Source organism: Oncorhynchus clarkii, chromosome 9 (assembly GCF_045791955.1).
Source record: "Oncorhynchus clarkii lewisi isolate Uvic-CL-2024 chromosome 9, UVic_Ocla_1.0, whole genome shotgun sequence".
NCBI lineage: Eukaryota > Metazoa > Chordata > Actinopteri > Salmoniformes > Salmonidae > Oncorhynchus > Oncorhynchus clarkii.
This window is the reverse complement of record NC_092155.1, coordinates 7,539,094-7,554,093: the sequence shown is the minus strand read 5'-3', so window position 1 is coordinate 7,554,093 and position 15,000 is coordinate 7,539,094. Positions and strand designations below refer to the sequence as shown.

Below are 15,000 nucleotides of genomic sequence, written 5' to 3'. Positions count from 1 at the left end.
TGTGTGGTAGTCGTTAGCACAGACCCCTTGTCTTCACATTTTGCTGCCTTCAAATTAAATTATTTTTCCCCCCCAGCGTCTACACAACCTACTCCACAAGTCAAAGAACATTTTTGAAACATTTTGTACTCTTAACGCAACATGTATCCACTGCTTTTGTCAAAATTGCACAGCAATATTCAAGCAAATTCAGATCAGGAATGAAGCAGGACCACTCAGGAACACTCAACATCTCTTGGAAAGCCATTCTGGTTTCTTTGACGTTGTCCTGCTGTAAAGTAAAAATCTATCCCTGGGTTTTCAGAAGACTGAGGTGGAGTTTCCTCTGTCTTTTTACCTGGGTTTTGCTCTTTTCCTATTTAATTTGATCCTGATAAACTCCCCAGACCCTGCCGGTGACAAGCATACCCATAACATGATGCTGCCACCACCACACTACAAAGAGTTTCACTCTGTGTTTTGTAGTACTGGATTCAACTCAAGCCTGTAGTTTTTAATTTAGGCCTGATAAACTCCCCAGACCCTGCTGGTGACAAGAATATGCATAAAAAAAACATGAGCCCACACCCAGAATAACAGTTTGTGTGGAGGTGCTGACTAACGGACAATAAACTATAAACTAGCAAAATAAAAGAAAGTCCAACACCCCATATATAAACTCCATGTATAAACTCCCAGTAATTTATTGGGTTTTTACCAACGTTTCAGCATCACTGTGTCTTCTTCAGGGTGATGTCATGAATAATTGAACCAGGTTATGTAGACAAACAGTGCAATTAGTGTAACCAATGACAACGAGGGGTGTGTCATAATGATTATGTTAATTAAAATTAATTAGTGAAACTGTTTAAAAATATATATTATATATACGTTAGTGTTATCATATAGAAACACGATGGAATATTGTACATCATATTAGCACCAACATACATTATTGTTTAATTCAATTTCGCATAATTTTGCATATTTTATTTTTGTTACATGTAATATTGGTTCAACCTTAATCTATAACGAGCGTCGTCAACAGAGGGAACATATTAGGTGTACGCTAATAAGCTGTAGAAATAATTTTTTACATTTATAAGACTTGTTCATAGAGGAAAAGTGTGTTCATTGAGCTCAAAGTGGATATTCAGACCACTAGAGGTCAGTGTTTTTAGACAGGATATCCTGTCTCCCTCTGTAGTAGGAGGATCTCCATGTTACCTCTCCTTGGTAGAGCAACATGCTCAACGCCTGTGTATTTGCAGGGAGGAGATTGGATGGTTAGTTTCAACAAAGTGAGCTGCTATTGGATAGTCAAGTGTTCTTGCACCTGATTGGGCTGCGGTGGTCTTCTATGCGTTGTTTTAGTTGTCTTTTAGTTTGTCCTACGTTGGCTTTTCCACATGAACAGGTGAGACAGATTACTCCCGTGGTCTTGCATGAGATGATACCCCTAACAGGGATGTTTCAACCTGTATGTGGGTGTCTGAAGAAGGATGTTTTTTTACAGTGCTATTGCACTGTGCGCATGAGCCACATTTGTAGTTCCCATTTGAATTGGGTGTCAATAATGTGGTCAGATCTCACCAAGATATCTCCAAGGGTGTCTGAGTGGGCTCAGGGGGCAAGTCAGATCTCACCAAGATATCTCCAAGAGTGTCTGAGTGGGCTCAGGGGGCAGGTCAGATCTCACCAAGATATCTCCAAGAGTGTCTGAGTGGGCTCAGGGGGCAGGTCAGATCTCACCAAGATATCTCCAAGAGTGTCTGAGTGGGCTCAGGGGGCAAGTCAGATCTCACCAAGATATCTCCAAGAGTGTCTGAGTGGGCTCAGGGGGCAGGTCAGATCTCACCAAGATATCTCCAAGAGTGTCTGAGTGGGCTCAGGGGGCAGGTCAGATCTCACCAAGATATCTCCAAGAGTGTCTGAGTGGGCTCAGGGGGCAGGTCAGATCTCACCAAGATATCTCCAAGAGTGTCTGAGTGGGCTCAGGGGACAGGTCAGATCTCACCAAGATATCTCCAAGAGTGTCTGAGTGGGCTCAGGGGACAGGTCAGATCTCACCAAGATATCTCCAAGAGTGTCTGAGTGGGCTCAGGGGACAGGTCAGATCTCACCAAGATATCTCCAAGGGTGTCTGAGTGGGCTCAGGGGACAGGTCAGATCTCACCAAGATATCTCCAAGAGTGTCTGAGTGGGCTCAGGGGACAGGTCAGATCTCACCAAGATATCTCCAAGAGTGTCTGAGTGGGCTCAGGGGGCAGGTCAGATCTCACCAAGATATCTCCAAGAGTGTCTGAGTGGGCTCAGGGGGCAGGTCAGATCTCACCAAGATATCTCCAAGAGTGTCTGAGTGGGCTCAGGGGACAGGTCAGATCTCACCAAGATATCTCCAAGAGTGTCTGAGTGGGCTCAGGGGACAGGTCAGATCTCACCAAGATATCTCCAAGAGTGTCTGAGTGGACTTAGGGGGCAGGTCAGATCTCACCAAGATATCTCCAAGAGTGTCTGAGTGGACTTAGGGGGCAGGTCAGATCTCACCAAGATATCTCCAAGGGTGTCTGAGTGGGCTCAGGGGACAGGTCAGATCTCACCAAGATATCTCCAAGAGTGTCTGAGTGGGCTCAGGGGGCAGGTCAGATCTCACCAAGATATCTCCAAGAGTGTCTGAGTGGGCTCAGGGGGCAGGTCAGATCTCACCAAGATATCTCCAAGAGTGTCTGAGTGGGCTCAGGGGGCAGGTCAGATCTCACCAAGATATCTCCAAGAGTGTCTGAGTGGGCTCAGGGGGCAGGTCAGATCTCACCAAGATATCTCCAAGAGTGTCTGAGTGGACTCAGGGGGCAGGTCAGATCTCACCAAGATATCTCCAAGAGTGTCTGAGTGGACTCAGGGGGCAGGTCAGATCTCACCAAGATATCTCCAAGAGTGTCTGAGTGGGCTCAGGGGGCAGGTCAGATCTCACCAAGATATCTCCAAGAGTGTCTGAGTGGACTCAGGGGGCAGGTCAGATCTCACCAAGATATCTCCAAGAGTGTCTGAGTGGACTCAGGGGGCAGGTCAGATCTCACCAAGATATCTCCAAGAGTGTCTGAGTGGACTCAGGGGGCAGGTCAGATCTCACCAAGATATCTCCAAGAGTGTCTGAGTGGGCTCAGGGGGCAGGTCAGATCTCACCAAGATATCTCCAAGAGTGTCTGAGTGGGCTCAGAGGGCAGGTCAGATCTCACCAAGATATCTCCAAGAGTGTCTGAGTGGGCTCAGGGGGCAGGTCAGATCTCACCAAGATATCTCCTATATTGCGACCACGCTTATAGACCACCAGTGGGGGTTCCTTGAAGAGGTAATTATTTTTGTCTGATTGCAGAATATACCCGTGCTTTTTCAGGACCCTGCATAACTGGCTGTATGGTCGACTATTCCTGAGGGGAAGAGGATGCATACTATCAGATTAGTTTAACTCTGCATAACTGGCTGTATGGTCGACTATTCCTGAGGGGAAGAGGATGCATACTATCAGATTAGTTTAACTCTGCATAACTGGCTGTATGGTCGACTATTCCTGAGGGGAAGAGGATGCATACTATCAGATTAGTTTAACTCTGCATAACTGGCTGTATGGTCGACTATTCCTGAGGGGAAGAGGATGCATACTATCAGATTAGTTTAACTCTGCATAACTGGCTGTATGGTCGACTATTCCTGAGGGGAAGAGGATGCATACTATCAGATTAGTTTAACTCTGCATAACTGGCTGTATGGTCGACTATTCCTGAGGGGAAGAGGATGCATACTATCAGATTAGTTTAACTCTGCATAACTAGCTGTATGGTCGACCATTCCTGAGGGGAAGAGGATGCATACTATCAGATTAGTTTAACTCTGCATAACTAGCTGTATGGTCGACCATTCCTGAGGGGAAGAGGATGCATACTATCAGATTAGTTTAACCCTGCATAACTGGCTGTATGGTCGACCATTCCTGAGGGGAAGGGGATGCATACTATCTGCACGTAGCAGGGTATTGCAGTCTGTGGGCTTTGTGTATAAGTCTGTGTGTAATGCATCACTCTCTTTGATGATCTATAAGTCCAGATAGTTTATTTTTCTCTCGTCAGTCTGCATGGTGAATTGGAGGTATTCAGAGCTCTCGTTTAGTAGAGTTTGGAATTCATTTAGTTCCTGCTGACTTCCTTCCCAGAGCACAAAGACATCATCTATGTATCCCTTCCATAGAAGTATTTTAGAAATGTAAGCGGTGTGTCTCTGTTTTATAAAGGAATGCTTCTTCAAATTGTCCCACATACTGGTCTGCATAGTTGGGGGGGGGGAAGCCCATGTCTACACCCCGACTTTGAAGGGTAGAGTCTCTCTACTGTAGGAAGTCCTGCAGCGCCTACAAGCCTCCAGTGTGTAGGATGTTAGTGTACAAGCTCTCCACATCAACAGTGGCCAGCAGGGTGCCCTCTGGTAACCTTCCTAAGCCCTCGATCAATGAGATCATGTGACTAGTGTCTTTGACATAAGATGGGAGATTCTCAACCATTGGTTTAATGTGGTAAATCCACAAATGTAGAAATGATGCATGATGCTGCCACCACCACCACACTACTTAAAAATACAAAGAGTTTCACTCTGTGTTTTGTTGTACTGGAATTGACTCAAGCCTGTAGTTTTTAATTTAGGCCAAAACATGTATTTGCTGTGTTGTCTTGCAATATCACTTAACAGCCATGTTGTAAACAGAATGTCTGGAGTGGATTATTCAACAATCAGGTCAGTAATGTGGAAAGAATACAATGTGGTTAAACCCTCTGTATTTTAAAGTATTGTGGCGGCAGCATCATGTTATGGGTATGCTTGTCACCGGCAGGGACTGGGGAGTTTGTCAGGATGGAAAATAAAAATGTGTGTGTAGACTTTCACGAGGCAATGTATACAATGCATTCGGAAAGTATTCAGACCCCTTGACTTTTTCCACATTTTTGTTAATTTACAACATTATTCTATAATGGATTAAATCGTTTTTTCTTCTTCTCATCAATCTAGACACAATAGCCCATATTGACAAAGCAAAACCAAAGCAAAACCAGGATTTTAGAAATGTTTACTAATTTATATAAAAAATGGACATATCAGACCCTTTACTGTTGAAACACCTTCGGCAGGTATCGAGTCTTCTTGGGTATGATGCTACAAACTTGTCACACCTGTATTTGGGGAGTTTCTCCCATTCTTCTCTGCAGATCTCTCAAGATCTGTCCGGTTGGATGGGGAGCGTTGCTGCGCAGCGATTTTCAGGTCTCTCCAGAGATGTTAGATCAGGTTCAAGTCCGGGCTCTGGCTGGGCCCCTCAAGGACATTCAGAGACTTGTCCTGAAGCCACTCCTGCGTTGTCTTGGCTGTGTGCTTAGGGTCGTTGTCCTGTTGGAAGGTGAACCTTCGCCTCAGTCTGAGGTCCTGAGAGCTCTGGAGCAGGTTTTCATCAAGATCTCTCTGTACATCATCTTTCCCATCTTTCCCTCGATCCTGACTAGTCTCCCAGTCCCTGCCGCTGAAAAACCTCCCCACAGCATGATGCTTCCCTGTAGGGATGGTGCCAAGTTTCCTCCAGGTGTGTCACTTGGCATTCAGGCCAAAGAGTTTAATCTTGGTTTCATCACACCAGAGAATCTTCTTTCTCATGGTCTGAGAGTCCTTTAGGTGCCTTTTGGCAAACTCCAAGTGGACTGTCATGTCATGTGCCTTTTACTGAGGAGTGGCTTCCATCTGCCCACTCTACCATAAAGGCCTGGTTGGTGGAGTGCTGCAGAGATGGTTGTCTTTCGGGAAGGTTCTCCCATCTCCACAGAGGAACTCTGTCAGAGTGGCCATCGGGTTCTTGGTTCTTGGTCAACATCCTGACCAAGGCCCTTCTCCCCCGATTGCTCATTTTGGCCGGGCGGCCAGCCCTAGGAAGACTCTGGTGGTTCCAAACTTCTTCCATTTAAGAATCATGGAGGCCACTGTGTTTTTGGGGACTTTCAATGCTGCAGACATGTTTTGGTACCCTTCCCCAGATTTGTACCTCGACACAATCCTGTCTCTGAGCTCTCCGGACAATTCCTTCGTCCTCATGGCTTGGTTTCTGCTCTGACATGCACTGTCTACTGTGGAACCTTATATAGACAGGTGTGTGCCTTTCCAAATCATGTCCAAGCAATTGAATTTACCACAGGTGGACTCCAATCAAGTTGTAGAAACATCTCAAGGATGATCAATGGAAACAGGATGCACCTGAGATAAATTTTGAGTCTCATAGCAAAGGGTCTGAATATTTATGTAAATAAGGTCTGTTTTTTTTAAATAAATTTGCACACATTTCTAAAAACCTGTTTTCGCTTTGTCATCATGGGGTATTGTGATGTCATTATGGGTTATTGTGATGTCATCATGGGGTATTGTGATGTCATTGTGGGGTATTGTGATGTCATTATGGGGTATTGTGATGTCATTATGGGGTATTGTGATGTCATTGTGGGGTATTGTGATGTCATTGTGGGGGTATTGTGATGTCATTATGGGTTATTGTGATGTCATTATGGGTTATTGTGGGGTATTGTGATGTCATTGTGGGGTATTATGTGTAGATTGATGATATTTTTTAAATGTATTTAATCCATTTTAGGGTAAGGTTATGGTTTAGGTTATAATCTTATGGTTATGAATACTTTCCTTAAGGCACTGTATATCATACAAGGAAATGGATGAAAGGAAGAGGGAAGTAGGGAGAAAAAGATAAATATTACCAGATACTAGGGCAGCCTTCTTCTTCCTCTCTGGCCGGGACAGACTCCTCCTTTTACACTTCTTCCCCTTCACCTCATCACTCCACCACTCTGAGAGAGAAAGAGATGGAGGGAAAGAGAGAGATGGAGAGAAAGAGATGGAGGGAAAGAGAGAGAGATGGAGAGAAAGAGATGGAGAGAGATGGAGAGAAAGAGATGGAGAGAAAGAGAGAGAGATGGAGAGAAAGATAAAGAGATGGAGAGAAAGATAAAGAGATGGAGAGAGAGAGATGGAGAGAAAGAGATGGAGAGAAAGAGATGGAGAGCGAGAGAGAGACAGAGATGTTAATTCCTGAAAGACAAACATGTAGGTGAACTTTTGAAGTGTTTTCAGATCTCAAATTTCTGTCCTGCTAGAGCTGCCCTGGTTCAACTGTACTTGCAGTTATTGTGAAGTGGAAACGTCTAAGAGCAACAACGGCTCAGCCGCAAAGTGGTAGGCCCCACAAGCTCACAGAATGTCCCCGTCGAGTGCTGAAGTGTGTAAAAATTGTCCGTCCTCGGTTGTAACACTCACTACCGAGTTCCAAACTGCCTCTGGAACCAATTTCAGCATAGGAACTGTTCGTCGGGAGCTTCATTGAATGGGTTTCCATGGCCGAGCAGCAGCACACAAGCCTAAGATCACCATGTGCAATGCCAAGCATCTGCTGGAATGTTGTAAAGCTTGCCGCCATTGGACTGGAGCACTGGAAACACATTCTCTGGAGTGATGAATCACGCTTCACCATCTGGCAGTTCAACGGACAAATCTAGGTTTGGTGGATGCCAGGAGAAAGCTACCCGTCCGAATGCATTGTGCTAAGTGTTAAGTTTGGTGGAGGGGAATAATGGTCTGGGGCGGTTAGACAATTCTGTGCTTCCAACTTTGTGGCAACAGTTTGGAGAAGGCCCTTTCCTGTTTCAGAATGCCCCCGTGCTTGCACAAAGCCAGGTCCATAGAGAAATGGTTTGTCAAGATCGGTGTGGAAGAACTTGACTGCCGTGCACAGAGCCCTGACCTCAACCTCATCGAACACCTTTGGGATGAATTGGAACGCCGACTCCGAGCAAGGTCTAATCGCCTAACATCAGCGCCCGACCTCACTAATACTCGAGGCTCAACGGAAGCAAGTCCTCACAGCAATGTTCCAAAATCTAGTGGAAAGCCTTCCCAGAAGAGTGGAGGCTGTTATAGCAGCAATGTTCCAACATCTAGTGGAAAGCCTTCACCAGAAGAGTGGAGGCTGTTATAGCAGCAATGTTCCAACATCTAGTGGAAAGCCTTCCCAGGAGAGTGGAGGCTGTTGTAGCAGCAATGTTCCAACATCTAGTGGAAAGCCTTCCCAGGAGAGTGGAGGCTGTTATAGCAGCAATGTTCCAACATCTAGTGGAAAGCCTTCCCAGGAGAGTGGAGGCTGTTATAGCAGCAATATTCCAACATCTAGTGGAAAGCCTTCCCAGAAGAGTGGAGGCTGTTATAGCAGCAATGTTCCAACAGCTAGTGGAAAGCCTTCCCAGAAGAGTGGAGGCTGTTATAGCAGCAATGTTCCAACATCTAGTGGAAAGCCTTCCCAGAAGAGTGGAGGCTGTTATAGCAGCAATGTTCCAACATCTAGTGGAAAGCCTTCCCAGAAGAGTGGAGGCTGTTATAGCAGCAATGTTCCAACATCTAGTGGAAAGCCTTCCCCAGAAGAGTGGAGGCTGTTATAGCAGCAATGTTCCAGCATCTAGTGGAAAGCCTTTCCAGAAGAGTGGAGGCTGTTATAGCAGCAATGTTCCAACATCTAGTGGAAAGCCTTCCCAGGAGAGTGGAGGCTGTTATAGCAGCAATGTTCCAACATCTAGTGGAAAGCCTTCCCCAGAAGAGTGGAGGCTGTTATAGCAGCAATGTTCCAACATCTAGTGGAAAGCCTTCCCCAGAAGAGTGGAGGCTGTTATAGCAGCAATGTTCCAGCATCTAGTGGAAAGCCTTTCCAGAAGAGTGGAGGCTGTTATAGCAGCAATGTTCCAACATCTAGTGGAAAACCTTCCCAGAAGAGTGGAGGCTGTTATAGCAGCAATGTTCCAACATCTAGTGGAAAACCTTCCCAGAAGAGTGGAGGCTGTTATAGCAGCAATGTTCCAACATCTAGTGGAAAGCCTTCCCAGGAGAGTGGAGGCTGTTATAGCAGCAATGTTCCAACATCTAGTGGAAAGCCTTCCCCAGAAGAGTGGAGGCTGTTATAGCAGCAATGTTCCAACATCTAGTAGAAAGCCTTCCCAGGAGAGTGGAGGCTGTTGTAGCAGCAATGTTCCAACATCTAGTAGAAAGCCTTCCCAGAAGAGTGGAGGCTGTTATAGCAGCAATGTTCCAACATCTAGTAGAAAGCCTTCCCCAGAAGAGTGGAGGCTGTTATAGCAGCAATGTTCCAACATCTAGTAGAAAGCCTTCCCAGAAGAGTGGAGGCTGTTATAGCAGCAATGTTCCAACATCTAGTAGAAAGCCTTCCCCAGAAGAGTGGAGGCTGTTATAGCAGCAATGTTCCAACATCTAGTAGAAAGCCTTCCCAGGAGAGTGGAGGCTGTTATAGCAGCAATGTTCCAACATCTAGTAGAAAGCCTTCCCAGAAGAGTGGAGGCTGTTATAGCAGCAATGTTCCAACATCTAGTAGAAAGCCTTCCCAGAAGAGTGGAGGCTGTTATAGCAGCAATGTTCCAACATCTAGTAGAAAGCCTTCCCCAGAAGAGTGGAGGCTGTTATAGCAGCAATGTTCCAACATCTAGTAGAAAGCCTTCCCAGAAGAGTGGAGGCTGTTATAGCAGCAATGTTCCAACATCTAGTGGAAAGCCTTCCCAGGAGAGTGGAGGCTGTTATAGCAGCAGTGTTCCAACATCTAGTAGAAAGCCTTTCCAGAAGAGTGGAGGCTGTTATAGCAGCAATGTTCCAACATCTAGTGGAAAGTCTTCCCAGAAGAGTGGAGGCTGTTATAGCAGCAATGTTCCAACATCTAGTGGAAAGCCTTCCCAGGAGAGTGGAGGCTGTTATAGCAGCAGTGTTCCAACATCTAGTAGAAAGCCTTCCCAGGAGAGTGGAGGCTGTTATAGCAGCAATGTTCCAGCATCTAGAGGAAAGCCTTCCCAGGAGAGTGGAGGCTGTTATAGCAGCAATGTTCCAACATCTAGTGGAAAGTCTTCCCAGAAAAGTGGAGGCTGTTATAGCAGCAATGTTCCAACATCTAGTAGAAAGTCTTCCCAGAAGAGTGGAGGCTGTTATAGCAGCAATGTTCCAACATCTAGTGGAAAGTCTTCCCAGAAGAGTGGAGGCTGTTATAGCAGCAATGTTCCAACATCTAGTGGAAAGCCTTCCCAGGAGAGTGGAGGCTGTTATAGCAGCAGTGTTCCAACATCTAGTAGAAAGCCTTCCCAGGAGAGTGGAGGCTGTTATAGCAGCAATGTTCCAGCATCTAGAGGAAAGCCTTCCCAGGAGAGTGGAGGCTGTTATAGCAGCAATGTTCCAACATCTAGTGGAAAGTCTTCCCAGAAAAGTGGAGGCTGTTATAGCAGCAATGTTCCAACATCTAGTGGAAAACCTTCCCAGAAGAGTGGAGGCTGTTATAGCAGCAATGTTCCAACATCTAGTAGAAAGCCTTCCCCAGGAGAGTGGAGGCTGTTATAGCAGCAATGTTCCAACATCTAGTAGAAAGCCTTCCCCAGGAGAGTGGAGGCTGTTATAGCAGCAATGTTCCAACATCTAGTAGAAAGCCTTCCCCAGGAGAGTGGAGGCTGTTATAGCAGCAATGTTCCAACATCTAGTGGAAAACCTTCCCAGAAGAGTGGAGGCTGTTATAGCAGCAATGTTCCAACATCTAGTAGAAAGCCTTCCCCAGGAGAGTGGAGGCTGTTATAGCAGCAATGTTCCAACATCTAGTAGAAAGCCTTCCCCAGGAGAGTGGAGGCTGTTATAGCAGCAATGTTCCAACATCTAGTGGAAAACCTTCCCAGGAGAGTGGAGGCTGTTATAGCAGCAATGTTCCAACATCTAGTGGAAAACCTTCCCAGGAGAGTGGAGGCTGTTATAGCAGCAATGTTCCAACATCTAGTGGAAAACCTTCCCAGGAGAGTGGAGGCTGTTATAGCAGCAATGTTCCAACATCTAGTGGAAAGCCTTCCCAGAAGAGTGGAGGCTGTTATAGCAGCAATGTTCCAACATCTAGTGGAAAGCCTTCCCCAGGAGAGTGGAGGCTGTTATAGCAGCAATGTTCCAACATCTAGTGGAAAGCCTTCCCCAGGAGAGTGGAGGCTGTTATAGCAGCAATGTTCCAACATCTAGTGGAAAGCCTTCCCCAGAAGAGTGGAGGCTGTTACAGCAGCAAAGGTGCGGGGGACCAACTCCATATTAATGTTCATGATTTTGGAATGAGACGTTTGACAAGCAAATGTCCACATACTTTTGGTCATGTAGTGTAGTTCTGATGTGCTTGCATCTGTCTGTGTCTGTGTACCTGACGTGAGGTCTACACTCTGACTGTCCTCCTCCAGCCGTCTGATCTTGTCCAGCAGTTCTGTCTTCATAGCATCAAACAACAATGTCCTCTCGCTCTCCAGGTGTTGCCGAGCACCCTGCAGCTCACACTCGTACCTGTGTTGGATCACCTGCAGACACAGTTCTCTGTACACACCTGGAGAGAGAGAAACAAGAAAATACACGCAAAAATCATTTAAAAATATGAATAAAATTACTTTGTGTTGACACAACAGAAAATTTATTAATTTCGCCTTCAGGTTTAATTTTAAGTAAAGAAATGAAGTTGTAATTTCATTATCAGCAACATGCGTGCAGAGCTGCATAAAATGTCATAATAGTAGTAGTTGTTGTGTAGCAGTAGTGTAGTAGTAGTAGTAGTAGTAGAGGTAGTAGTAGTATTAATAGTAGACCTAGTAGTAGTAGTAATAGTAGTAGTACTAGTAGACGTAGTAGTAGTAGTAGTAGTAATAGTAGACGTAGTAGTAGTAGTAGTAGTAGTAGTAGTAGTAATAGTAGGCGTAGTAGTAGTAATAGTAGACTTGGTAGTAGTAATAGTAGTAGTAGACATAGTAGTAGTAATAGTAGTAGTAGACATAGTAGTAGTAATAGTAGATGTAGTAGTAATAGTAGTAGTAGTAGTAGTAGTAATAGTAGTAGTAGACATAGTAGTAGTAGTAGTAATAGTAGTAGTAGTAGTAGTAGTAATAGTAGTAGTAGACATAGTAGTAGTAGTAGTAATAGTAGTAGTAGACATAGTAGTAGTAGTAGTAATAGTAGTAGTAGACATAGTAGTAGTAGTAGTAATAGTAGTAGTAGACATAGTAGTAGTAGTAGTAGTAATAGTAGTAGTAGACATAGTAGTAGTAGTAGTAATAGTAGTAGTAGACATAGTAGTAGTAGTAGTAATAGTAGTAGTAGACATAGTAGTAGTAGTAGTAGTAATAGTAGTAGTAGCCATAGTAGTAGTAGTAATAGTAGTAGTAGCCATAGTAGTAGTAGTAGTAATAGTAGTAGTAGACATAGTAGTAGTAGTAGTAATAGTAGTAGTATACATAGTAGTAGTAGTAATAGTAGTAGTAGACATAGTAATAGTAGTAGTAGTAGTAGTAGTAATAGTAGTAGTAGACATAGTAGTAGTAGTAATAGTAGATGTAGTAGTAATAGTAGTAGTAGTAGTAGCAATAGTAGTAGTAGTAGTAATAGTAGACTTGGTAGTAGTAATAGTAGTAGTAATAGTAGTGTAGTAGTAGTAGTAATAGTAGACGTAGTAGTAGTAGTAGTAGTAGTAGTAGTAATAGTAGTAGTCGACATAGTAGTAGTAAGAGTAGTGTAGTAGTAGTAGTAGTAGTAATAGTAGTAGTAATAGTAGACTTGGTAGTAGTAATAGTAGTAGTAGACATAGTAGTAGTAACAGTAGTGTAGTAGTAGTACTAGTAATAGTAGTAATAGTAGTAGTAATAGTAGTAGTAGACATAGTAATAGTAGTAGTAGTAGTAGTAGTAATAGTAGTAGTAGACATAGTAGTAGTAATAGTAGATGTAGTAGTAATAGTAGTAGTAGTAGTAGCAATAGTAGTAGTAGTAGTAATAGTAGACTTGGTAGTAGTAATAGTAGTAGTAATAGTAGTGTAGTAGTAGTAGTAATAGTAGACGTAGTAGTAGTAGTAGTAGTAGTAGTAGTAGTAGTAATAGTAGTAGTAGACATAGTAGTAGTAACAGTAGTGTAGTAGTAGTAGTAGTAGTAATAGTAGTAGTAATAGTAGACTTGGTAGTAGTAATAGTAGTAGTAGACATAGTAGTAGTAACAGTAGTGTAGTAGTAGTAGTAGTAGTAGTAGTAGTAATAGTAGACGTAGTAGTAGTAATAGTAGTAGTACTAGTAATAGTAGTAATAGTAGACTTGGTAGTAGTAATAGTAGTAGTAGACATAGTAGTAGTAACAGTAGTGTAGTAGTAGTAATAGTAGTAGTAGTAGTAGTAGTAGACATAGTAGTAGTAACAGTAGTGTAGTAGTAGTAATATTAGTAGTAGTAATAGTAGATATAGTAGTAGTAACAGTAGTGTAGTAGTAGTAGTAGTACTAGTAATAGTAGTAGTAATAGTAGACGCAGTAGTAGTAGTAGTAATAGTAGTAATAGTAGATGTAGTAGTAGTAGTAGTAGTAGTAGTAGTAATAGTACTAGTAGTAGCAATAGTGTATCGTGGTAGTAGTAGAAGTAGTAGTAGTAGTATTAATAGTAGTAGTTGCAGCAGTTGTAGCAGTAGCAATAATAGTAAGAGTAGTAATAGCAGTAGTAGTAATAGTAGTAATAGTAGTAGTAATAGTAGTAGTAGTAGTAGTAGTAATAGTAGACGTAGTAGTAGTAGTAGTAGTAGTAATAGTATACGTAGTAGTAGTAATAGTAGACGTAGTAGTAGTAATAGTATACGTAGTAGTAGTAGTAGTAGTAGTAGTAATAGTAGAAGTAGTAGTAGTAATAGTAGACGTAGTAGTAGTAATAGTATACGTAGTAGTAGTAGTAGTAGTAGTAGTAATAGTAGACGTAGTAGTAGTAGTAGTAGTAATAGTATACGTAGTAGTAGTAGTAGTAGTAGTAGTAAAAGTAGTAGTAGTAATAGTAGTAATAGTAGACGTAGTAGTAGTAATAGTATACGTAGTAGTAGTAGTAGTAGTAGTAGTAGTAGTAATAGTGGACGTAGTAGTAGTAGTAGTAGTAATAGTATACGTAGTAGTAGTAGTAGTAGTAATAGTAGAAGTAGTAGTAGTAGTATTAATAGTAGTAGTAGCAGCAGTTGTAGCAGAGGTAGTAGTAGTACCAATAGTGTAGTAGTAGTAATAGTAGTACAATTGGTAGTAGTATTAGTTGTATTAATACTAGCAGTAGTAATAATGTGGTAGTGGCAGTAGTACCAGTATTAGTGGTAGTAGAAGTAGTCAAAGCGGTTGTTGTTGTAGTAGTAGTAGTATTAATAGTAATAATGTAGTAGTAGTATTAGCTGTAGTAACAGTAGTCGTAGTAGTTGTAGTCATAGTATTAGTAGTGGTAGTGGCTGTATTATTATTAGTAGCAGCAGTAGTAATAGTAGTAGAAGTAGTGGTAGTAGTAGTAGTGGTAATAGTGTAGTAATAGTAGTACTAGTAGTACTAGTGGTAGTAGTAGCAGTGGTTGTTGTTGTAGTATTAGTGGTAGTAGTAGGAGCAATAATGTATGTAGTAGTAGTAGCAGTGGTTGTAGTCGTAGTATTAGTAGTAGTGGTAGTTGTAATGGTAGTAGTATTAGTGTAGTAATAGTAGTATTAGTAGTAGTAGTGGTTGTAGTCGTAGTGCTAGTAGCAGCAGGAATAGTTACTAATAGTGGTAGCAGTAGCAGTGGCTGTAGTCATAGTATTAGTAGTAGTAGTGCTAATAGCAGCAGTAATAGTGTAGTAATAGTAGTAGTATCAGTAATAGTATAGTAATAGTAGTAGCAGCAGTATTAGTAGTAGTAGTAGTATTAGTGGTAGTAGTATTCGTGGTAGTGATGTAATAGTAGTAGCAGTAGTGGTTATAGACGTAGTATTAGTAGTAGTTAGTATTATTATTAGTAGTAATGGTAGTAGTCGTAGTATTAGTAGTAGTAGTAGTAGTAGTAGTAGTGGTAGCAGTCGTAGTCTTAGTAGTTGTGGTTGTAGTCATAGTATTAGTAGTAGTAGTAGTTGTTAGT

At 42.7% G+C, this 15,000-nt stretch overlaps 1 protein-coding gene across 3 annotated transcripts in view; it reads right to left on the bottom strand.

Moving 5' to 3' along the window:
• Positions 1-15,000, bottom strand: part of LOC139415848 (BRMS1 transcriptional repressor and anoikis regulator) — a 25,519-nt gene that overhangs the window by 2,926 nt on the left and 7,593 nt on the right. For all 3 annotated transcript variants that reach the window (XM_071163984.1, XM_071163982.1, XM_071163983.1), the window contains 2 exons: positions 11,276-11,452; positions 6,774-6,863 (listed from right to left, as the gene is read on the bottom strand). In XM_071163984.1, coding sequence (XP_071020085.1) covers positions 6,774-6,863; positions 11,276-11,452 — 267 coding nt within the window. The remainder of the gene's footprint in view (positions 1-6,773; positions 6,864-11,275; positions 11,453-15,000) is intronic.